This window comes from Equus asinus, chromosome 26, assembly GCF_041296235.1.
Source record: "Equus asinus isolate D_3611 breed Donkey chromosome 26, EquAss-T2T_v2, whole genome shotgun sequence".
Taxonomy (NCBI): Eukaryota; Metazoa; Chordata; class Mammalia; order Perissodactyla; family Equidae; genus Equus; species Equus asinus.
Window position 1 is genome coordinate 34,957,288 of NC_091815.1, and position 24,999 is coordinate 34,982,286.

The following is a 24,999-nucleotide window of genomic DNA, read 5'->3' on the forward strand; positions in this document are numbered from 1 at the left end:
ATGGTCCACTGAAAGTTCTAATCAGGAGTGTGATCTCTACTGATCTTTGCTCTGGAAATTTGCTCCAGTTACCAAGTGAGAAAGAACTGGAAAAACTGATAATCTCCAAGGGCAGTGACATTATAGTACATTCACTCAAAATAGTGTGGAAACAAAATAAATGCCCAACCTCATTTGAGAGATTAATTAAATATAGCACACCTCCTCTTAAAAAAACAATGAGAATGTAATTTAGGAGGCTGGAAGTTACCCAGAAATATAAATAAAATAGAATGACATAAAATCATACCTCCTATAGGATCAAGATGAGAAAAAAAAATGTCCTGAAAAAAAGAAGGCAGCATGCCAAGATGGTAATCGAATTTTGTCAGCTCTGGGGAGTGGGACCTGGTGTTGATGATGTTATAGATTGTACTGTGGGCACCATGTAACCTCATGTGTGGGATGGTGCTGGACACAGAGAAGATGATCAATCACCATTCAAGAATGAGTGAAAAGTCAGCTGGTTTCTCTAAGTTCTACATCAAAATATTCTATTTAGTAGGTATAAATTATACCTATCAAGGTCTTCTGAGAAAGCATGTTTTTAAAGTTTTCCTGAAACATAATAGTACATTTGTTTTCAGTGCCATCAACTTGCTTGTGACTTCCAGGGACCCAGTGTACAGCAGAGCAGAATGCAGCCCAGTCGCTTTTGCATCATCCTCTTATTCTCTGCCACTGTATCAGACAATGCTTTGCTGCTTTTCCTAGGGTTTTCAGGGCCAATTTTTTCCTAAATCAATGGCCAATTCGTTCTTAAGTGTTAGTGTGGAAGTTCCATCGAAAATTGTCCACTGTGTATGACCCTCCTGGTATTTGAAATACCAGTGGCATAGCTTTCAGCATCCCAGAAACTTGCAGCTGCCACAATATAACAACCAACAGATGGGTGGCGTATTTCCCTGACCGAGAACAAAACCTGCAGTGTGGCAGTGAGAGCAAAGAATCTTAACCACTAAGCCCCCGGACTGGCATTCAGTACATAAGAATTATGAATACTTCTCACTGCTATAATAATTAATTTTTGAAACTGATGGCCCCTCCCCTGAGTTCCTTTCACTGCCTTTCTCAAATTCTATACAAAAGGCCCCTCCCTGGAATCTTTCTCTCTTCAGGTCTCTATTGGTTTCTTCAATATTAGGTCTAAAAGTCTTTCTTATAATCTCAGTATCCTTAGTTCCCTTAGGCAACTAGGGACATCCAGACGTGCAGAAGAGTCCCTAATGGTGAACTCGGAACCAAAGAGAAGTATAAGAGAACCCCAGCCCACAGATAAGAGGGTCTTCTTATCCCCAAATCCTTTTCTTGTAGGCAGGCCATAACTTCTCAACACCCCAGGTTATATGGCTGTCTTCAGGGCCCAAGTCTTAGATCCCAAGCTTAAGGGGTCTGATTCCTTTCGGACTGGGTGACTTTGGAGCTCAGAATCTGGCCATAGTTCAGCACCTTGGAGAGCATCACCTGTTTGCCTGGAGCTCATCAGGTCTACAATCTGCCTTGGGAAGACAGACATGTCGTTGTGTGCTGAGCCACCTTCGTTGGATCACAAGCAAATTAGTTCCACATAAGGCTCAGTCGAGGGATTTGTTCACTATATCACAATAAATAAAGGATCTGGACAAACACCTCATTTTTAGGTCACCACCTCACAATCCTAGGAATTGATCAACTACCCTGATGCATGAGGTTCCTGGAGCTTGTGCGGTCATAGAGAACAACGAAGTCAATGTCTCCTATGAGTGTGGGGCCAGGACTCCCAGCACCCTGAGTGCAGGAGGGAGTCCAAGGAGAGTTCAGGGCTTGGGATACTCAGTGCCCGGTTCCTGGGGACCAGAATGAGGAGAAGGACAAGAGAAATCCCAGAACTCAGCTTCCTTGCTGTTTTTGTGGCTCTAGAAATGAGGAGGACCAACACTCATTCCACCCTTCACCACAAAGGAGGGACCTACTATGTTTCAGTCCAGACATTCCATTCCTGTGGACATCATGGCCTTTCAAGAACATGGTACAGGTAAGAAAGGATCTTTTTTCTCTGACTAGTTTGTAGTGGTGTCTTTGCCACTCCTTAGCAGAGCTGCATTCCCAAGCTCACATGATGGGAAGGATGAGGTCATACATGGGATGTCTTCATTCCCCCACAGTCAGATTTCTGCCCACAAACTGTCCAGATCAAACCATAGTCAACCCAAGAGTTCCACTGAAATTACCTCAGATATGAGAAGATGAAGGCTTGGGGGCCAAGGGATGGGAGATTCAGCACAAAGTATTGAAAAGACAGAGGACACATAGGTCCGGGAACCCAGAGCTTCTCTGGGAAGGAGAGACTCCAAGCACTGATTCTCATGGAGTAAATTTCTCTCTATTCAATGGATTAGAAATGACTTAATGGGAATTCTTTGCCATGGAGAAAATATACGGCTTTAAAATAAGAGAAACTTGAACTCAATCCTGGCTTCTCCATTTACTAAGAGAGTGACAATAGGAAACCTTGTCATTCTACCTCTCTGTGCCTTATGTTCCTGCTCTTTAAAGTGGGTAAACAAAAAGCCCCATCTCACAAGTGTCTTGTGACACATGTAAAGCACTGTGTACAGGTCCTGGTATGAGGTATGTGTTCCTTGTGTGCTGGCTCCTCATCCCTTGAAAATGCAAGTTCCTGCTGGCAACTTAGCCTGATGCGAGGAGTGCCAAGTCCCATCATGTATTCAATGAAAACAGGACATTTCAAATAAAGGAATTAAAATTTCACCAGCAAAATCCAAACGAGGGGATGAAGAAAACATCATGCCATACACTTCTACATGGGCTCAAGTGGAAAGAATCAGAAGTTTGTAGTGTGGCAACGAAAATTTCCTGATTGAAAAGTTACTTCTTCTCTGGAAGCAGGAATATAAGGGTGAAAGTTGGGCAGTTTCACTCCTAGTTTTGCTTTGGGATCTTTCAGGCAGATGTGGTGGAATGCTGGCAGTGACTGGGGTAGACATCTGACCCCTCAGGGTTCCTCTATGTAGCATCTCTCTCCATAAGGCTGCCCTGGATTGCTTACACAGATGCCCAAAAATGCACGAGGCAGGAGTGGAAACTGCCAGGGCATCTTAATGTCTGAGCTGTATGAAGCTCAGAACATCTTGTCCTCCACGTTCTATGGGTCAAAGCAGTCATGGACTCAATCCAGCTTCAAGAGGAGAATATAACACACTCTATCTTGTAAGGCGAGGAGCCCATCTTTGTATAAAGGAGTGGTAGATTGCTTGGGGTCGTCTTTGAAGACTAGTTCCTACACCTAGCCACCTGTCTGAGTGTCATCTGCCTCCCCTATTTGATGAGAGTGATCACTCCTCTCTGTCAGGAATCTAGGGAAAATTAAATGGGGACACATATATAAAGGGGCAGCACAGTGCCTTCACCTTCCTTGCCCTCGGACTGGTGACAATAGCCTGGTATTTTCCACAGGACACTCCTGAGGGTGGACAGAAGTACATGGAGGAGAACCATAGATCTCTTCCTTCCCCAAGTCCCTCTTTACAGGTAAACCTGAGCCCTCCCAAGAACACCCGGCATCTTGACCCTGCTGACTCCAGAGATAAGGTCCCCGTGCTGTTGAGGTCAGATCCCTCCACAGAGCTGCAGACATTGCCAAAGTCAGCGCTCAGCTCTGAATCAGCACCACGGACAGCACCATAGCCCTTTCCAGGGATCCCCAGGAGCAGGTAAGCAGGGAGCGCCCCCTATAGGCGGTAGTCTGATCCTTTCTGGGGCAGAGGTGGGGGGTTGGTCACAGCGGACAGGACTTGGTAGCTAGGAGAGGATCTCCAGCACAGTCAGGGAGTGAGTGGGATTGAGTACACGATACCTAAGAGTCCAGGAACTCCCAGGGTTGGTACCAGCCCAGCCCTTCTGACCACAGATGCTGCAGCTGCCCTGCTGGGAGACAGTGAGTGGCCAGGACAGGGGTCCTTGGAGGAGGATGGGGCTGCAGAATGAGATTCCAGCTTAAAATGCAGGAAATGGTGATGGTGTGGGAGTGTCTACGCGTGCTCATACCTGCACTTTCCTTCTCCATGGTCACAGCACTGACTCTACTCTGGGTTTTGGGTGATAGTTCTGGGAAGAGGATAATATGGGATGGGCAGAATCATGAAGTTCAAAAGAAGGAAACAGGCAGTAATTTTTTCTTTGTATACAAAGTCTTAAGAAAAGCTTATACAAAGCCATATTATTAAAGGCAACATGCTGGGATGACAAAACTACAGAGAAAAGCAAGAATCAATTGTTATTATAGGGAGGCTGGTCTTCTTGGAGAGAGCGGGGTGTGGATAAGGAGTGGGAACAAAGGGGCAGTCCTGGGTGCTCCCAACATTCTATTGCTTGGAGGGTGTTCATTTTGTGATGAATCACCAAGCTGTTCTTTTGGGGACACTTCTCTATATGTGTCCTATGTTTGCCCCAAGAAATGTTTAAAGAACATCAACATGGGTCTGAGGAGGCACCACCTCCCAGGATTCCCACCACTTCCTCCCAGCCCCCACCACACAGTTAAAATAACCTCCTGTGAATTCAGGTGCACATCTCTTCTCTCACAAAATCCTCACCATCCCTGAGTGTGGACGACCCTCAGGCTGGCCTTCCTCACTCTGTGTCTCCAGCACGTGTCTCCATGTCTTCTGGTCACAGGGAGCTCCAGGTGCTAGGACACCTATCCTTTCCCCACTGGACAGTGACTCTTGGAGCAGCATCCAGATCTAGTGTGTGACCTCATGAGCAGAGAGCCGTTCCCTACGATGTGGAAGCTGAAGGAGGGAGGACAGTCAGTCTCCCTCATCTTCTGTGTCCCTGAGTCCCTCCCCTGGCTGGACCAATCTCCACAGACATCTACAGCCCGTGACTCAGGAAGTCTGATTAGAAGGAACTCATTTTCACTTTGCGGAAAATGACCCTCTAAGGAGAAGGGCATCCACAAGGAAGCAGGAGATGGGGCTCAGGCTCTGCATGCGATGTGCATCTGAGTGAGCTCTCACCATCTCTGGTCCAGGGTCTCCAGGAGTGGGCTTGTGGGGATGGGAGGTTCACTCCATGGGCTTTCCTACACCTGACCGTGTGTGGTTCTGGAGCTCCTTCTCTGAGGAGGGTCACTGTTCTGGTGTTACCCTCATCTTCCTCTTGGAGTCTCCTATAAGTCTTGCAACTTTCAGTTCCTGAGAGAGAACCCTGAGAAACAAACATTCCCTGGCAGATGCTGGCACTCCCAATCCCACACGTGTTTCTGCTGCTGCTCCTGCTGCTGGCCCTGCTCTGGTGGAGGGAGGAGGCTGAGGGCCAGAGGAAGATCCGGCAATATTACAGTAATTACAGGCTGCAAGTTCAGGAGTTGGTGACAGTGAAAGAGGGTTTGCGCCTGTGGATGCTCTGCACTGTCTTCTCCCCTAGGGATGGCTGGACTGACCCCACCTGGCTCTCAGCTACTGATTCCAGGAAGGCGCCAACAGACCAGGATGCTCCAGTGGCCACAGACGATGCAGCTTAAAAAGTGCAGGAGGAGACCCAGGGCCTATTCAACCTCCTCGGGGACCCCTGGACCTACGATTGCTCCCTGGACATCAGAGACGCCAGGAGGATGGATCATGGAAAACATTTTTTTAACGTGGAGAGAGGAAGTACAATATTGATGTGCGTGTTTATCCATCTCTTTGTGTGTGTGTAGGAAAGGAGCAGGCTGCAAGAGACACCACAGGGGGAGGATGTAAGGGCCCCAGGGCACAACTGGGAGGAGACATTCCTCTTTGGATGGGTCGAGTGTACAGAATGTTGGAGTTTAGAGAGAGAAGCTGGACGAAAGTCTGAGGCATCCTTCAGGGTCGCACCTCAGACCCTCTTTCCTGATCCCTGTGTCTCCTGTCTCCTCACCAGCCTTGACCATCATGCCAGACATCCTGATCCTGGGGACTCTGGAGTCCGGATGCACCAGGAACCTGACGTTCTCTGTGCCCTGGACCTGTGAATGGGTCACACCCCCCAACTTCTCTTGGATATCAGCTATCCTCACCTCCCTGGACCCCAGGACTGTGGCACCAACCTCACTTGTCAGGTGAATTTCCCTGCAGCTGGTGTGACCCTGTAAGGGACCATTAGGGTTCACTCCTGGTGTTGTACACCTATACATTTAGACAAACATATATTGACATGTATTCATCACTATAGTATCATACAGAGTAGTTTCTTTGTCCCCAAAATAACTTTAGGCCATGTTTTAACGTCAATCTCCCACTGCCGCCCTGATTTCTCTCTGGAGCCCAGCTCCCTCCACTGCTCTATTCCCATGGGTAATGGCATGTGGTCCCCGCGCTGGACAGTGAGTCCCACCGAGGCTTTTTCAGAGGCACCCATCAAACTGTTGACAGTTGATGCCAGAGACACATCCCTCACCCTGGGTGTTGGGTTCCTGGGAGGCAGGGCCAGGCAGGATCAGGAGAGCTGTCTTGATCTGACCTGATGGTCTGAGTGCTCCCAGGTTTCACCCCCAACTGGAGGCATGAAAGATCACCTTTGACCCTGAGAGATGGGACCTGTGGAGGACAGGAGAGGAGATTCAGACTCCCTCCCTGGAAGGAAGGATAAAGTCTTTCAGCATCCCCTGGGGCTCTGTGTGTGTCTCTCTCTGCAAGGGCCACAGAGCCCAGAGCCTCACACTCCTGCTTCAGCCAGGTCTGGGGTCTGTTGCAGAGAGACCCTGGGTGGAGAAGAACCTAGGTCCTAGAATAGTAGGACTCTGTGGGACAGGAGTGTGGGGATGGATAGAAGGTGTCACAGGGACCGTATCTTTCTGGAGAAGGCTAAGGTCCTATGATGAGAGGGAGAACCCCGAGGCTGAACCCTGGATGGTGGGGGCGGGGTTCCCCTCTCTACATGATGAAGAGAAGACACATATCTGTTCAAAAAGATTGGAGTTCACTCCAAGCCTCTCCTCTCTGCGGAGGAACCAGAGACGACTGGCAGGAATCATTCAAGTGGCTGACAAGGGAGCTTGTGTCAATGCACTGCTTGCTCTCTGCCTCTGCCTCATCTTCTTCATGTGAGCTGGGTTGGATGTGGGCCAAGAGGTGGAAAAGAGGGACCTGGAGGGTTTGAAAGGGCCTATAGCAGGGTCAGGATGTGCAGCGGTGGTGAGAGTCCAGCTGGTGGCCCCCGAGCCAGGCAGACATGTTACCAGTCTGGTTCCAGACACCCAGATGCATGGGAGGGGACCTTGTTACAAAGTCTTATTATGAAGGCTCCTGGGCTCACCTTGCCCTCAACCTGCATTAGTCCTTCACTCCAGCCTCAAAAGAGTGACCTGTGTCAAAGTTCCTGGTGCCTCCCATCAGCGTGAAGACCTGCAGGAAGTAAGTGGCCAGGAGTCCTGGTTGGGACTTTCCCTTGGTTCAGAGTGTGGTCAGGAGCCATAGGGAGGGATTCCAATCCAGCCTTAGGAAAATAAACCTGTCACAGGAGTCTTGGAGATTGGCGACTGTCCTAATGACTTAAGTGGTTGACCCGTGCCCATGTAAAATTTATATGTTAGAGATAGAGCCAGGAAGGAATGGATTAATTCATTCTCCATCACTCTCAGGCTTAAGATACTGATTCTTTTCAGGCTGATTGCCACAGTTTGCCCCATAGAGTAGCCATGGGCAGCAAATGTGGATTCATACAGCTGTCCAAGAAGGTTCCTGATGGAGAAGTGAATTTCGATCCATCCTTGAGGAAGAGAAAGGCACAAGGAGACTAGAACTTCAGCTCACAAGCTGGTGAAGCAAGCAGGCTCAGCAAGCCAAGGAGTCAAAGGGAAGATTTCTTGGACTCTCAAGGTCTGGAAGTAGTGCTCCTTTATTCAAATAGCATGGGGACCATGGGCCCATGGGCAGTGAAGAGCTGCAGCATGGGGACAGGACCTATGGCCAGAACTTGCTTAATAGGTCTTGGTCTTCTATTATTGGATAGGGAAGTATTCCCAGCCAGACATTTTAAAACATATTCAGGCAAAGTTGACATAACCTCTCTATAAAGAAAATCAGCTCAAGCATTCCAACCTTTACAATCTTATCAACACTTAGACCTTTATATTTCATCAATTCAATTACAACTTGAATCAGGGTCTTAAACCTAGTCAGCATTTTCTTGTGTTTCCTTTTTAACTTGGCCTTTTCATAGATACCAATAAAAATTATGATGAGAGCTTTCACAATTTTTCTCCCCCCAATTTAAAAGTTTTCCGAATTTAACTGATCCATCGTCTGGCCAAATCGCTGAGTAGGATCTTAACAGCGACTCAACCAAAGCTTAACCAAGGACACAAAGAGGCGTCCCCAAAAGAGATCTAGAAAGTTCACTCCCAAAAATAGTCTAAGAAAGTAAAGGCCTTCATTGCACAGCAAGCAACAAAGGTTGAGATGACAAAGGCCCCTTATGAAAGCAATTGGGGCCTCTTATGACAAACTCCCCAGAGAGCTAACACAGCTGGACAAAGAGTGTGTCCTGGGACCCCAGTCTACACAACTGGCCACCAAGATGCATCCTAGTACATGCATCCTCTGATGGCGGAGACCAGAAAGGTCACAAAACCAAGCTCTCAAGACATAGAACAAGACAAAAATCCCAGACAACAGGCTTATAGAGATGCCTGTGTCTTATGACAAACAACAAAAAGACAGAGACAAGGAAAAGTCTATCTCTGGGAGGAAAAGGATCTACAACCAGTGAGTACTCAAATCCTAGAGTCACTGAATCTGAGAAGCTAGCCTCACCAACATTTTCTTCTGCTAATCTAAATTTAGAAGAGCAAAAAACTCAGCACTCTTGCTTCCATTGGAGCCTGCAGGCAGAGATCCGGGGGACTGATGTGGTAAGAACTCTTACCTCTTGCTGGCTCTCGTCAGGGGTCCGGGATCTCTCGGCTGCAGCAGTCCAGCACTGCACAGTGTCCAGCCAGTGAAATTTTATCCCGTCCAAGTCGCCAAACTGTTAGGGGAGGAGGACATTTCCTCTACCTGCTGTGGGTTCTTCTGGCCGGAGAATGAATTAAATTCACATGAGACAGAATAACAGGAGAAAATTAAACAAAGCTTTATAACATGTATACATGGGAGAGGCTCAGGCAAACTGAGCAATTCGCCAAAATGGCTGAAGCCCCCACCTTAAATATCATATCCAGCTAAAGACAAAGGAGGATGTTGGGGGTTGGGGGAGTCAGTTACAGGAGGCTACCAGAAACAGGAATAAGATTATTATGCAGATTTAAGTCCTTGCATTCTGTATTGATAGGAGTTTCTAGAGATAAGGTCATCCCTGTTCTTCCTGGTACAGAGAGGGAGGGACCTTTACAGATGGAGATTTCCTTACAAATGTAAATGTCTCTTACAAAGGGTAAGTAAATTCTACTTTTCCGTTGTTTTCCTCTCTGCAAAGTAACAGTCCCAAATAATCATCATGTCAAAGAGACATATCTTGGGGTGGCCAATTCCAGGCCCCCACAGGAGACAGGCCCCATGGTGCAAGAGCAGCGCCAGCCTCAGCCAGCAAAGAGACCAGCCCCAGCAGAGGCCTGTGGAGCCCGTCCTGTCCTGGGGAGAGGGGGGGAAGTATGGCCAGGGTGAAGCAAGGGGCCTGTGGAGCTCAGAGCTGGTGCACGGAGGAGCAGCAGAGGTTCCTCCAGTTGCCAGAACTTTCCATTTCCTTTTCTCCTCCCGTCCTCAATATGGCCCCACCCTGCAGACTGGCCACTGGCCGCTGAGTGGACTGTGTCCCCTGTGGGCCAGAGCAGGGTACGCAGAGCACTTCACTTGCACAAACACATTTATCTTCTTGGGGACCCCGTGTAATAGTTTGCTCGAGATGACATAGCAAAGTACCACAGACCGGATGACTGAAAGAACAGAAACTCATTTTCTCCCAGTTCTGAAGGCTCGAAGTCCAAGATCAAAGTGTTGGCAGGGCTGTTCCCTTCTGAGACCTCTCTCTCTGACTTGCCGACGGCCGCCTGCTCCTCCTTGTGTCTTTCCATGGTCTTCCCTCTGTATATGTCTGCACCCTAATCTCCTCTTCTCGTAATGGCACCTGTCCTATTCAACTAGGGCCTTTCCTAATGACCTCATTTACTTTAATTACCTCCTTAAAGGCTTGTCTCCAAACACAGTCACATTTGGAGGTATTGGGGTTTAGGGCTTCAAGATCTGAATTTTGGAGGTGACACGATTCGGCCCATAACACCCTGTGAGCACAGGCACTGGACTATGCACAGAGTGGTTAAGCCCCTTCCCAAGTCAGCACAGCAAGCATTAGGGAGCCAGGCTAAAGCCTGGGCCATCTGGTTGCAGAGTCCATGCCTCTGACCCCTCATTGGAGGCCTCAGATAAGGAAGTCCCAGGGCGCTGCTGACCATTGGAGCTGCTCACTGAGGCTTTGACTCAGAATGACCACTGAGGAATGGGCAGGGCCAGGCACTGACCTGCAGGACTGCCCACCTCCGTCATCGTACTGGATTCTCTCACCGACGACGGCTGAGAATTGGGGACCCCTCCATGTGACAAGTGAGGAAAGTGAGGCCTAGAGGGGAGCAGGGCCAGGCCTTGACTCCAAAGCTGCAGCTTCCCGTCAACGTCATGCTGTGCTGTCACCTTGCTCCAGTTACCTGGATCTCAGGCCTGGCCTGTGCAGTCAACACCAGGATGCCAGGATCAGAGGGCTGCGGGCAGCCCAGAAAGCCCCCGGACCACGCATGGGGGTCACCTTGTGAGCTGATCTCGCCACTCTGGCCATTTACACCTGGGAGCTCAGCTTCTGGCTGCACAGAGCAATTGCGTTTCCTACGAGCTCCTACCTGCGCTTCCACCATCACACACCGTACTGACAGGAGCTGGAAGGGCCTGGGGTTGCTCTGCCTCCTCGGGTGTTAGAGACGTTCTCCAGGACAGAGACAAAGTCTGTCCCATTGTCGCTTTGGCTCCACTCCCCTGAAAGGAGTAGATGCTCGAGAGGCGATGGTCGTGTTCATTCATTCATCAGTCACCACCTCCCTCACCCAGGGGTGGGGGACCCCTCCCCTCTTTCTCCCCTTGAGGTTCCACCACCAGCCCCTCCTGCGTCCCACTGCTGGAGGGACGGCCCCTCACCTAGAGGCTGTGATTGTCCAGGCAGTGCCTGCTTTCCTGTTGTGGACAGCTGTGCGAGAGAGACAGGTCACAGGGAGGGAGCCAGGAGAAGAGGGTCGGGTCCTCCTTGCTCTTTGCGACCCCCACTGGGTCCCCATCTGGAAAGTAGGACTGTTTATTCTCCAAGGACCAGACCAGCTCCAACAGCACATGAGTGTCAAGTTCTCCTTCTGCGGTCAATCACCTTTCTGACCTCAGCCGGGGCTACCTACTGGGGCTTCCTCTCAGTCCTGTGACACCAAGGCCCTGTGGCTCGTCCCCCCAAAGATGCTGCTGCTGCTGCTGCTGCTGTGGCCGCCCCTGCTGTGGGCAGCAGAGTGGGGCAAAGAGAGCCGGGACGGGTGGCCAGGGCCCCGGGCTCATGACCTGAGATTCCAGCTGCGAGTGCAGGAGTCTGTGACGGTGCAAGCGGGCCTGTGTGTCTCTGTGGCCTGTACCTTCTCCTATCCTTCGGACGAATGGAGTGATGCTGACCCAGCTTACGGCTACTGGTTCCGAGAAGGTACAAATACAGACCGTGGTGCTCCTGTGGCCACAAACAGCCCAGATCGTGAAGTGGAGGCGAAGACCCAGGGACGATTCCACCTCCTCCAGGACATTAGGAACTACAGCTGCTCCCTGGACATCAGAGACGCACAGAGAGGAGATGAGGGGAAATACTTCTTTAGGGTGGAAAGAGGGTCTGATCCGAGATATAATTACAAAGAGAACCAGCTCTCTGTGCCTGTGTCAGGTAAGGAATGGGGACAAGGAGAGGACACGTGGATGGGTTCTGAGAGCCCCCAGGGTGGGGCTGAGAGAGAACCCCTGCTCCTCATCCTGGAAGGGACCCAGGGGGACAGGATGCTGAGGCTGGGTGGGGAGGAGACAGTTGCCCTGAGGCAGAGGTTGTTCTTAGGGTCACCCTTGGGGGCCCCACCTCCAGGCCTGGTCTCTGTCTCTCTCCTGCTCAGCTCTGACAGAGACACCTGACATCCACATCCAGGGGACCCTAGAAGCTGGCGACCCCAAGAACATTACCTGTACTGCACCATGGGCCTGTGAGAGGGGGACGCCCCCCCCACCTTCTCCTGGGTTGGGGTGGCCCTCACCTCCCAGGGCCCCAAGATTCCCCGTACCTCGGTGCTCACCCTCACCCCACAGCCCCAGGACCATGGCACCAACCTCACCTGTCGAGTGACTTTACCCGGACCTGGTGTGAGCGCAGAGAGAACCATCCAGCTCAACGTGTCCTGTGAGTGTCAGGCCAGGGTGGCCGGGTCCCTGAGGTCACTGGGTGTTGGGGAGGGGAACGGGGAGGCAGAGCCCAGGATAGTGGGTGCTGGGTCCTGCAAGCTGGCTCTGGGGAGGAAGGAAAGAGCATAACTGACTCCATCCGCTCTTATTTCTAAAGTTCTGTGGGGAAAGGGCCAACACCCACTTTCCTGTCCTTGAAAAGGGAACAATTATGTCTGTCTGTCCAGATGCGCCCCAGAACCTGACCATCAGCGTGTTCTGGAAAGAAGGCCCAGGTAGGGTGCAACCTCTCTTCTTCAGGGGCTGTGGTGGAAGCGGGGTCTGTCTCCTCCCTTCAGAGCAGGGCTGAGGTTCAGAGCTCAGACGGGAGAAAGGCTCAGGCCAGGTGTGGGCACAGCAGATGGGGGAAGCCCCCACTTGATCATCAGCTTACAACCTGGTCTCACCCCCGACCCTGCTCTCAGGGGGTTTGCATGGCCTCTTCCATGTCCAATGGATGTGCTGTCCCCATTCCAGGGACACATCCTCATCCCAAATCCTGCCCTCATTCCCCTTAGGATCTGGACCCTGCCTCCTCCTCCAGCTTCCCTGGATCATTTTAATGTTAGTGTCTAAAACAGGAAACATAAAATGTGCCTCAGTCTGCTCAGGCTGCCATTGCAAAATGCCACAGACTAGTGGGGCTTAAACAGGAATTTATTTCTCACAGTTCTGGCGGTTGGAAGTTCGAGATCAAGGTGCCAGCCATTAGGTTCCTGGTGAGGGCTCTCTTCCTGTCTTGTTTACGGCCACCTCCTGGCTGTGTCCTCACAGGGCTGAGAGAGCCAGCTCCCTGGTGTCTCTTCTTATAAAGACACCAATGTCATCATAAGAGCCCCACTCTCATGACCTCATCTGACCCCCATCACCTCCCAAAGATCCCTCCAGACACCTCCAAATACCATCACACTGTAGGTTAGGGCTTTGACACATGAATTTGGGGGAAACTCAATTCAGTCCTTAGCAAAATTTAGTAGGAATAAAAGAGTATTCAGAACCTGCGTACTTTCCTCTTGGTTATCTTCATTCATCTTCATGGCATACACATTTAAACACACACACATAGGTACACATGATACTATACACACTGCTCTGCATCTTTATTATCATTTTCAATAAATTTTTCGTGTGAAGCAATTTTAGATTTACATGGTACAGAGAGTTTCCATAACCCCTCTCCCAGCACCCCTCATTGTTGAAATCTCCCATCACCTTGGCACTTTTGTCACGACTAAGGAACTGACGTTGATACATTTCTGTGAACTGAACTTGCCTTTTTCTCAAACTTAGCCTATCGTGGAGATCCTCTGTATCAGTACGTAGGAAACTGTTTTTATTCTTATTGGTGACTCCATAGTTTTCCATTTGGAAGAATATTATACTAGAAAGTACTTAATTGGTCCCCTGCTGGTGGAAAACTATGGCATTTCCGGTCTTCTGAGACAAATAATACTGCACAGAATGACTTGTACGAACATTCCCCACATCTGTGCGTGTGTCTGTCAGATAATTTTGTAGAGAGGAAAGTCCTGGATCAAAGGGTGTGTGTGTAATTTCTACAGATGTTGCCAATCCCACTGCACGGAAGTGGTTCTGCTTCTCCTCCCACCTGCAGTGTGCCCCCTGCCCTCTGAGCGTGTCTGTCCTCGCTGATCCTAAGTGGACTCATGGTCATGTTACGCTGCAGCATCATTTTGTGACTAGGCTGAATATCTTCCATTATGTTAAAGAACCATTTGTATTTCTTTGTGGACGTTTTCTTAATGATTTGAAGAAGCTCTTTTCATATTAAAGACATCAGCTATGTGTTAGTTGAGAGGATTTATTTCTAGTCTTTTGATGGCCTTTTAACTTAGTGTATGGTGACCTCATCAGGCGAAAATGGGGAATTTTTTTTGTTGCATTTAGTGGTGTACTGATGTTGGCTCTTATAGTTGGCAAGAGCCAGTTATGTCCATCTTTTCCAAATTCTGGGTTCAGTGACTTCAAATTGGGTGCTTGGAATTGGCCACAATGGGAGTATTTACACCAAGAAAATGGGCAAATACACAAATCAGAGCTTTTCTTCTCCCCTCAATGAACAGGTTGTTACGCATTTACTAGTAAACCACTGGTGGCATTTACCAATATTTTCATTCATGCCTCTGACTTTTCCCTGAATGTGAGGTTAATATTACATTTAAATCTCCTATAATTTTTTTCCTAGCAGCCTCATATATAACACTCCCAAACATGCTCACTCACTCAAGCCTTGCAGAAGTATTTGTTTCCCTGAGCATGCAGGTCATTTCACACCTCAGCTGTAGTTGCACCTCTTGTACCTCCCTCCACAAGGTCCTTCCATCAGCATCATCCTCTGGCCAGTTTCAACAGATTCTCATGCTCTGGTTAAGGCTCTCCTCCTCCAGGAAGCCTTCCATATTCTGAAAGTCTCAACGCATGCCTGTCCTCAGGGCTCCCTCAGCCTGATTTGTCCCCATCATAAACCATATCAGATTGCTCTGTGAGTACCAGCTTTTGGGTATCTTGCCCCCTAGACAGTGAATCCTCAGACACAGCTAAATTAGATAGATCTTAGTGAACCTTTATTGAAAGGCAAAATGGCAAGGCTCATAGAGGCAAATCTGGGATCTGCATCAGCACAGATGTCCAACACGGGAGGTGTGGGGACCAAAGTTGTTCAGGAGAATGCACAACGGCCCCTTGGAAAGGCTGCAGTGCCTGCTCCAAGCCCTGTCCCCTTGGGGGCTGACTGCAGGTGCTATGAGACCATCGGGCAGTGGAAGAGAAGAAACAGATCTACATGATGCAAGGAAAGAGAGCGAGAGAAAGAGAGAGAGAGAGCCTCTAATGAGATCCTGGGCTCAGCGTTCTCTCTGTCTTTCCAGGACCTGAAGCTCTGGGCAACGGCTCCTCTCTTCCAGTCCAGGAGGGCCAGTCCCTGCGCCTGGTCTGTGTCGCCAACAGCAACCCTCCTGCCATGTTGAGCTGGACCCGGGGGAGCCTGCGCCTGAGCTCTTCCTCACCCTCGAACCCTGGGGTCCTGGAGCTGCCCCGGGTGGAGCTGGGGCACCATGGGAAATACGTCTGCCGAGCTCAGCACCTGTTGGGCTCCCTGCAAGCCTCCTTGAGCCTCTTTGTGACCAGTGAGTGGGAACACACCTGGGGAAGGATGCCTGGGTCCTTGGGAGGAGAGAGGCTCCTCTGATCCCTCTGCTCTCTCTCCCCACAGACCCCTACAGCTGTTCGGTCCCTCCTGCTCCTGGGAGGGGGAGGCAGGGTCTGGGTGGCGTACTGGGGACTGTTCTTAGAGACATGGCCAGTGTTGAGATGGAGAGAACACTCGCACTTCACCACCTGGCTCATGGCCACCCCATCCTACTGCAGGAGGCCCCTTATTTATTTCTGTTCCAGGTGCTCCACAGAACCTGACCGTCCATGTCTTCCGGGGAAACAGCAGAGGTAGGAGAGGCCTGGGTGGAAGTGAGGTCTCAGAAGTCTAATCAGGGGACTGTGTGGAGGTTGGAGAGAATGCACTCACTCTTCATCCCTTCTCTAGTTCCACCTCTGTCCTCCCCCCTCCCATCCCCTGGCAGGGTCACTGGGAATTCCTACTTGATCCTTCACCGTCACCTCTAGTTGCTTCTCTCTCCCGACCTTCCCTCTCCCCTCTTGGTCCCATGACATCTTTTCCCTGATTCCTTTCCTCTTCTCTGACTGTGCCATCTCCATCTCACACAAGGAGACTGAGTCCCCAGAACTCTGCACCAGCCTCTGGCTGCTTTCTGCATCACCCTACAGCTCAGCTCGTCCACGCTGGTGCTTGCAATCCAAACTCCGCCTTGAAGACAGTCACAAATCCCTGTCAGATCCAGATGGTCCTGAGTGTCCTGCTCTCCCCCTTCCCAGGCCACTCCCACCCAAGTCACCTGAGTCAATATGCTGGAAGTGACTTCAGACATCTCTGTATGTCACCCCACACTTCCCATGACTTGGTGAGTTTTGAAAACTTGAATTCCTGAAAATGTCTCAAATCCGTCTCTTCCTCCATCCCCATGGCTGCAGCCCCACCTTAGGCCTACATTTTTCTCTCACCTGGAATGAGTGAGACCTGGACAGGACCAGCCCCCTCTCTGGACTGGCAGCTTCCATTTTCACCTCCTCCACCTGCCAGAATTTGGACCCCAGACCTGACCCTCTTACTTCCCCGATCAGAACCCTCCCAGGGCCCCCTGCAGCCCTCAGGGGAGAGGCTGAGAGCATCATCTTGTGGAAGCCTCCAGGTGGTCAGACCTACGTGTGTCAGCCCCCTGCACGGTTCACACATCAAGGCCCTCCTCCTGGGATGGTCCCTCCTGTGTCTAGACACGGCCAACTCTTCCTCAGACGTCCATTTCCCATCCTGCATCCTCCAGTTGCCTCTCCTTCCCCCACCTCACTTCACGATCTTCACCCTGCTCAGCCCTTGCTTGCAATGCTGTCTATTCTCCATTCCTGTGTCTGTGGGAGGGCAGAGGGAGAGAGGGCTTCTCAGCCCTGCCCTATGGCTCTGTCTCCCTAGTCCCAGAGGTCCTGGGCAATACCACCTCCCTGCGGGTCCAGGAGGGCCAGTCTCTTCGCCTGGTCTGACACTGACGGCAACTACCCAGCCAGGCTGAGCTGGTCCCGGGGAAGCCTGACCCTGATCCCCATGCAGCCTTTGGATCCCGGGGTCCTGGAGCTGCCCCGGGTGGTCTTAGGGGACGGAGGAGAATTCACCTGCCAGGCTCAGCACCCTTGGGGTTCCTACCACATCTCCATGAACCTGGTTGTGCAGGGTGAGTACAGCAGGACACCTGCGTTCTAGGTGGGGCCGTGAGCAGGCTCAGGTGTGGACTTTAGGGAACTCATCCCTCCATCCTTCTCCCCCCTTTTCTCCCACAGGTATCTCCTGCTCCTGCCCCCACATCTCTGGGGAGCAGCGGGGCACCTGGCCTCTAGTCCTCACCCTGCTCAGGGGGGCCCTAATGGGGGCTGGCTTCCTTCTCACCTATGGCCTCACCTGGATCTACTACACCAGGTGAGAAGCCCTTCTCAAGGTGTCCTACACCTTGGGGACCTTGTGTGGCTTCACCCATCTTCTCCTCTCCAGAACAAACTCTCCACGGCATCAGTCTCTCATTGCAGAACTGTGTTTCCCCCACAGGTTCAGAGGCTCCCAAGGGGACAGTGCTTCAAGGCGTGACTGAGCCCCCTTAAATCGAATTACAGTTCATGTAATATGTTGCTCTTGTCTGCTTACCTTCATGTGGTTAACATATTGTTATAAATCCCATGATATTTTATTTTTTACCAGTTTATTTTAAAGAGATATTTTTAGTGAGAAAATGAACTCTTTAATATTGATCCACATATTAACCATTTCAATGGCTCTTCATTCCTTTTATACATTCCAATGTCTCTATTATATCATTTTCCTTTTGCCTGAAGATCTTTTCTTATATTTCTACTAGCGCAGGTGTGTTAGGGATGAACTGCCTCGGGTATTGTTGGTCTGGAAAAATGTTCATTTACATCAGCTTTGGAAAGATCTGTTTATTGGATCAGGAATTCTAGGTTAACGTTTTCCCCTTCTGGTTCTTCCAATTCTTTGGCTTGCCTAGTTTCTTAAGAGAATTCTACTGTAATGTTCATCTTTCTTTGCGGTTGTCTTTTTCTTTGACTGGTTTGAATATTTTCTCTTTTTTCCTGCGTTTAAATGGTTTGAGTATGTGGGCCTTGGTGTGGGAGGGGTGTGTGTGTGTGTGTGTGTGTGTGTGTGTGTGTGCTCCCACAGCTCCACCCAAGCCCTCTGTTCCCCCTTGGTGAAGGCGTCCTCCTCCAGGGCCGACCATGCCGCCTTGTCTACCACGTTCTTCCCGCCCAGCCCTGCACATCTCTCCTGCTCTGGACAATGGCACCTCCATCCCTGTTAGTTCCTAGAGTCAGGGCTCTGGGAGTCACTCTAGCCACCTCCCCCCCTCACCCTCCACACCTCCGTTCAAATTTCCCCTCCTGAAATTGTCTGAAATCCCTTCTTACCTCCATCACCAAGGCTGCTGTCTTCACCCAGGCTGCGGTCTCCCTCCTGAACGATCCCAACAGTTTCTTCTGTAGCCTCTTGTCCTCCAGTCTCTCCCTTCCAGCTCTTCCCTACACTGAGCTCGGAGGAAGCATGTTGATATCTATAAGAGCCTGCTCCTTTCCTGCTCAAAAACTTTCCATGGCTTCCCATTGCCCTCAGATAAAGCTCAGGTTTGTCTGTCTTCCCCACAGCTGGAGCTAGTTGAAGGTCAGAACTGATTCAAAGATCTTATTTTATGTTAGTTTGTGAATGGATGAAGGAATGAGTGCATGAAATGAGTGAAAGTGTGTGTTGCTTTTCCTGCCGCATCTGAACCATTTCTGCCTCTGGCACCCATATAGGCCACCCTGAGACCCACCTCTAGCAGGCCACCTCCAGGAGGGTCCCAAGGCCTTGATTCTCTGGGAGCTGGCCAGGTGGGACCTGCTTTTCCAGTGCAGACGATTGTGCATGAGCCCAGGAAGCAAGGCTTAGAGGCTCTCATCCTTCTTTGCTGCCTTACTTGGACAAGCCACTTGCCTCCTGGAGTACTGTGATTTACAAGAAATATGTTTGGTCCTTCAGATGACTAAAATATATATTTCTCGTAGATGTGTGGTCTTCCTCCACAGTTTCTGGCTCACAGCTCCCAAAACCCTTGGAATTTCTAGCTCATGTTAAGAAAGGTGACTTTTGGACCCTACCCAATGATGGGGGCTGATGCCAGGAGGACCAGCCATGTGATCAGAGGATTGGAACTTTCCGTCCCACCCCCTGATTTCCAGGGAGGGGAGGGGGCTTGAGGTTGAATCAATCACCCATGGCCAATGACTCGGTCAACCATGACTACACAATGAAGCCTCCATAAAAACCCACAAGGCCCTCAGGGCAGGGCATTTTAGAAAGCTTCTGGGTTGGTGGACACATGATGGTCCTCGGAGGATGACACACCCAGAGAGGGCCTGGCAACTCTGCACCCCTCCCCTCATACCTCGCCCTAGACATCTCTTCCCTCTGGATGTTCATCTGTATCCTTGATCATATGCTCTAATAAACTGGTAAACCTAAGTGTTACCCTGAGTTCTGTGAGCTGTTCGAGCAAATTAATCCAACCTGAAGAGTGGGCCGTGGGTAGCCACGGTTTGTAGCCAGGTGATCCGAAGTACAGGTGACACTCCGGTCAGAACAGCTATAATTAACAAGACAGGAAACAACCAGTGTGGGCGAGGATGTGGGGAGAGGGAACTCTTGTTCACTGCTGTTGGGAGAGCCAACTGGTGCAGCCACTATGGAAAGCAGTATGGAGTTTCCTCAGAAAATTAAGAATAGATCTACCATATGATCCAGCTATCCCGCTGCTGGGTATTCATCCAAAGAACTTGAAAACACAAACGCATAAAGACACATGCACCCCTATGTTCATTGCAGCATTATTCACAACAGCCAAGACTTGGAAGCAACCTAGGTGCCCATCAAGGGGTGAATGGATAAAGAAGGTGTGGTGTATATATACACAATAGAATACTACTCAGCAATAAGAAATGATGAAATCCAGCCATTTCTGACAACATGGATGGACCTTGAGGGTATCATGCTGAGTAAAATAAGTCAGAGGGAGAAAGTCAAATACCATAGGATATCACTCATAAATAGAAGATAAAAACAACAACACACCTAGCAAGAGATTGGATTGGCGGTTGCCATAGAGGAAGCGGGGAGAGAGGAGGGAGAAAGGGGAGATTAGAAACATGTGTGTGGTGACAGATTATAATTAGTCTTTGGGTGGTGAACGATGAAATTTACACAGAATTTGAAATATGATGTACATCTGAAAGCTATAATACAGTGTTACTGCTATGAAAATAAAAATTTAAATTAAAAAAAAAAAAACCACAGCCCTAGCCCCTAGGGAGTACACGTCCACCCTCCCTCGCCAGTGTGCTGACCAAGATGACAGCAGTGACTCAGAAGCTTACCACGCCCATCCCAGGGGCGCACACAAACTGAGTCCATGAGCCTTCCGTGGGCACGCACACCTGCTCCTCCCTGAGACCCTCCACTCAGGGCGCACCCAGGCTCTCCTTCACCACTTCTCGGGCACGCGCCCCAGCCCCCTTTCACGGCCCGCCCCCTCGCCCGCGCATGCGCCCGGCTCCCTGCCACCCCCATCCCGCCGGTCCCGCTGCGCGCCTGCGCTCACCCGTCACGATGTGCGTGGCTCCCGCGAGGCGCGCCCCCTCCTCCAGCGCCCGGCGCCGCAGCACCCCGCAGAAGGTGCAGCAGGCGCGGCTGCGGCCGGAGCCGGCCGTGCTGCGGGCCACGGCGTCCATCGTCCAGCCCCCGAAGAGGTCTGCGTAGGCCACGACGGTGAGCGGGAGCTCCCAGCGCGCCGCCTGGCGCCGCACGGCCGCCAGCGCCGCGTCCCGGTAGCCGCCGATGCCCTCGTCCACGGCCACCAGGCGCAGCGAGATGCCCAGGCGCGGCGCCAGCACCTGCAGCACGTGCGCCAGCACCGTGGAGTCCTTGCCGCCCGAGGCGCCCACGGCCACCACGGCCCCGGGCGGCAGCAGGCGGCCCGCGACCACCGTGTGCAGCACCTCGGCCTCGAAGGCGGCGCAGAAGCAGGCGCCGCACAGCGCGCGGCCCGAGCGCGGGCGGCGGAGGGCGGCGCGCGCCTTGTGGCAGGTGGCGCACTGCGGGGCTGGCATCGCGGGGTCCGAGCGGGGCAGGAGAGGTAGGCTTCTCCTGGACGGGGAGAGAGAGGAGGTGGGTTACATGTGGATTCCGGATTGAGGGCTCGTTGCCTCCTGGGAGGCTGCCTGGATAGCGCCCCTGCCTGAAACAAACCCAGGGCCAGGTGGTGCGGGTGCACTAAGCTTCTTGCGGAGGTGGGGGTTGGCTAGATATATGTTCTGGCTTAAGGAGGCTCTTGCCTCCAGGAAGGCTTCTTGGATTGCACTCGTTACGCACCAAGAAGAGAAGAAGCCTATGAAGTTAATTTCGGGGGAAAGAGACGGAGAGGTAAGTAAGTCATACCCAGAATTAGGTTGGATCCTGTTTAGAGGGATGGGGGTGCGTATGAAGGACCAGTTTTCACAAGCTCCAAGGAGGCCACCCCTCTTACAGCCCTTATTAGAGGGACAGGGTGAGATCACTGCCTTGGGCCTCCAGGGCTGTTCAGAGAGCTTGGGAGGGGTCAGTGATCTAAGGACAGAGGGAGTCCAGGGGACTGCAGCTCTGTTAGCAGAAGGGGGTCGAGGGGCAAAGACCAACTGGGTCTTTGTGGATCTTTTTACTTTGTGGGGCTGCGATAGTGTCTCCAGGAATGGGTCCCCACTGCATCCTCTGAGATCACCGTCTCCAGGAGACCAACTGGACTTGCTTCTGATTTAGGGGTCAGGGTGGGGGAGTGTGGGCCTCCATCCGTGGACTCAACTCTCCTCTGGAGTCAGAATCTCCCGCAAGCTTCTGTGGCCTCATCAAGACATGGATCAGCCAATCCTTGGCCCCTTTCTGTTCCCTGCCTCCTACGTCATCCCAGCTCACTCAGCCCAAACTCCAACCCTCCAGCCACACGCTCCTTGGTCCCACCTGCCTGGTGAACCCATAAAAACCCACCAGGCTCAGTCCCCTCCCCAAGCCACCATCGCCTCCAGCCTCTGAGCAGGTCACCCTGCTTCTAGGATTCACCAAAATGTGTGGAATCATTTTCTGTGACTTTATGTTTACGGTCTGTCACTTCCTGAGGGCAGGGGCCAGTGCCACTCAGATGTCTAATGGGCATCTCAAAACCCAGGTTCCTGATTCCTCTTCCCAAACCTGCTTCTCCTGCAGTGAAAGGAAGCCCCATCCTTCTCGGTGCTCAGGCTGGAAGCCTTGGGGTCCGGGACCCCGGACTGCCCATTCTCTCTCCTCTTCTCACTCTCCCTGTGAGTGACCCCAAGTGGCAACGTCGAGTCCTGACCTTTCCTGGAAATGCCCACTGAGGAGGCATCGCCTGGGACATCCTCAGATCTCAGACCCCAAGTACCCCACTGGAATGCAGCAAATCCTGTGTGACGGTAGCTTCCAAAGAGACCCAGAAGCCAACACTTCTCACGGTCTCCACGGCTGCCACCCTCATCTGACTCACTATCTCTCTCCTGGAATATGGCAGGAGGCTCCTCAGTGGTCTCCCTGCCTCAACCCCCCCCACCCCCCCACTCGCCACTATTCTCCACAAAGCCAGCAGGATCCGGCCCTGTCTTCTCCACATCCTCCCATGTGTCTCCTCTCACTTTAGGAAAAGCTAAGGGTCTGTGAGGCCCTATGCAATCTGGCTCCCTTTCCCCACTCTCCCTCAGCCATGCAGGCGTCTACTCTCAAACACCCCAGGAACCCTTGAGTCTGCAGGAGTTTGCACTGGCCCTTCCCTCTGCCCAGGGTGCTCCCCCATCACTGGGCCCAGCAAGCAGCCTTCAGGACCCATGCGCTGTCACAGCTGAGCAGCGCCCCTCGAAATCTTTTCTCCCTCTGACTTTTGACTTAATCGTCCCTCTTCCCTCCTGGCTTTTCTCCTGCCAAGTCTGCAGTCTCTTTTGGAGAGTTCTCTTCCTGGTCCTCAGGTCCTGCCCAGCTCACTCTCCTTGTAGGTGACTCTGAATCGTGAGGTCCACCCAGCTGGTCCTCCAAATGCCCCAGTGAGGAACCCGGCTGGTCCTTCTCTCAGATCCCAAGTGTCAAAACTGACCAGCATCCCACCCACTGCTGCCCACCTCCACCAGCAGAAACCTGCTCTTGCCCAGCTGTTCCTTGTCTCCTAAAAACACCACGACCTTCCACCCAGCTCCCCAGCAGGAAGGGACCCGATCACCCTGAACTCATCTCTCCTCTCCCCCCCATTTACAGTCACCCCGGACTGGGAGTCCACCTCCCGAAGGAGGAAGACCCAGCAGGAGATGAGTCTGTGCAGGTTATCAGACACTCATAGGCCATGATATGGAGTGTTAATTTTATTCAGAGGAGATGGGAGCCATGGGAGGGTTCTGAGCAGACAAGGGATATGATCTGAGGTAGGTTTTAAAAGGATCCTTTTGGCTGCTGTATGGGGAAGAGACTGCCGGCGGCAGGGGCAGAGGCAGGCGGGCCACGGAAGGAGCTATGGCAATAGTGAGAGATGATGGTGGCCTGGACAGCGGTGGCGGCAGTGGGAGGGGGAAGAAATGGTGGAATTCTGGATCATTTTGAAGGTAGAGTCTATAGGACTCGCACAAGACTCGGATTGGGTTGGAGGGCTGGGTCATGAGAAAAGAGGAACAAGGAATGATTTGCAGGTTTTGGACAGAGCACCTGGGAGGATGGTGGGGGCATTCCTTGGGGGGGGGGGGCACCAGGAATTCCATTTGGGCATGTCAGGTTTGAAGTGCTTAAGCATCTTCCCCTGAAGACGTTATGGACCCCAGGCTGGGTCAAGCGCCTCCTCGTCTCCATCGCAGCCTGACCACGACTCTACCTGTCATGGTGACAGGCCTATCTCCCCTGCTGTCCTGTGAGCTCCCTAAAGGCGGGGACTGGGTCGGCCTCGTCCACCACTGTCTCCTCCCAGCTGACACAGAGCTTGGCACAGAGTTGGCGCTCAGTAGATATCTGTAGCATGAGGGAATAATAAATACTGCCGGAGGACGGGATGCCGACCCCTGGGATGCTTGTCAGAAGGGTGGATAGTGTGTGACATCTTTCTATCCGGACACAGGTTCTAGGGCAGAGTTGGGGCCTCCTGACCGTCCCCAACTGGAGGCGGGGGCAGGGAGATGGTCGAATCCCGGTTTGGGGGTGGGGAGTGGGCAGGCAAGAGGTCGGACCAGTGTCCAAAGTGAGGATCCTGGCCTGAAGGCCTCTGGGATACAGGTGTTGGGAAATCACAGACGTGACAGTCACCACCCCCAGAGAGACGCTCAACCCTCACACAGCACCGCAACAAAGAGCGGGCGCCCTCGGACCGACCCGCCGCGGGAGGAAATGCTCACCTGGGTAGAAGGCGACGCTGGGACGTCCACGCCGCTTAACCCGCGGAAGCCTGGGACGGAAGTGGCTCCGAAGACTACGACTCCCACAAGGCCTTTGGGGCTGTCTTGCCTACGGCTCCCAGAACCCCATGCAACAGCTCCGCCTGAGGCCCTTGTGATTCCTGGGCCAGCGTGGCCTACAACTCCCCGCAAGCCTTGCGGCCCCCTCTCGCGCTCTGCCTACCACTCCCAAGATGCATTGCTCCGTTTCCCTCCTGCGCCTGCGCAGGCACAGACGCGGCGGAGCGGAGTGTGGTTTCTTTGCTGTGGCAGCCTGCTGGCCCTATGTGGGCTGTGTTCAGATTATCTGCTTTTGTGCGATTGTTATAGGCTTTTAAAGGGTTTATAGAGCATATAATGTGGTCGGGTAGCG

At 51.9% G+C, this 24,999-nt stretch overlaps 1 protein-coding gene across 11 annotated transcripts; it reads right to left on the reverse strand.

The window, feature by feature from the left end:
* Positions 1-4,220: 4,220 nt before the first annotated feature.
* LOC123281324 (cytoplasmic tRNA 2-thiolation protein 1-like) lies at positions 4,221-24,720 on the reverse strand. Of its 11 annotated transcripts, none has more exons than XR_011498518.1 (8): positions 24,588-24,720; positions 20,783-21,327; positions 18,561-18,676; positions 12,395-12,566; positions 11,187-11,843; positions 10,895-11,027; positions 8,935-9,077; positions 4,221-6,605 (listed from the first exon to the last, which is right to left on the reverse strand). XR_011498518.1 is itself a non-coding variant. In XM_070498859.1 (5 exons), the coding sequence occupies exons 2-5, from the start codon at positions 21,288-21,290 to the stop codon at positions 15,262-15,264; spliced, it is 738 nt and encodes a 245-aa protein (XP_070354960.1). In that variant the 5' UTR covers positions 21,291-21,327; positions 24,588-24,720; the 3' UTR covers positions 15,064-15,261. The 11 variants fall into 11 exon arrangements, 4 of the variants coding, with proteins under 4 accessions (XP_070354960.1, XP_070354959.1, XP_070354958.1 ...); XR_011498517.1 differs by having other exon boundaries at positions 8,935-9,080; XR_011498516.1 differs by lacking the exons at positions 4,221-6,605; positions 8,935-9,077; positions 10,895-11,027 and adding an exon at positions 19,696-19,771 and having other exon boundaries at positions 11,308-11,323.
* Between the last annotated feature and the right edge of the window lie 279 nt (positions 24,721-24,999).

Excerpts from the sequence above, each read along its gene's own strand:
- LOC123281324 (XM_070498856.1), bottom strand. The coding sequence starts at position 21,290 with ATGCCAGCCCCGCAGTGCGCCACCTGCCACAAGGCGCGCGCCGCCCTC. Across the intron at positions 19,772-20,782 it reads AGCCACGCACATCGTGACGG|CTGTTCTGACCGGAGTGTCA; the intron begins GTGAGCGCAGGC and ends TGTTAATTATAG. Across the intron at positions 18,228-18,560 it reads CAGCAGCCTTGGTGATGGAG|GAAAAAAGAGAAAATATTCA; the intron begins GTAAGAAGGGAT and ends ATTTAAACGCAG.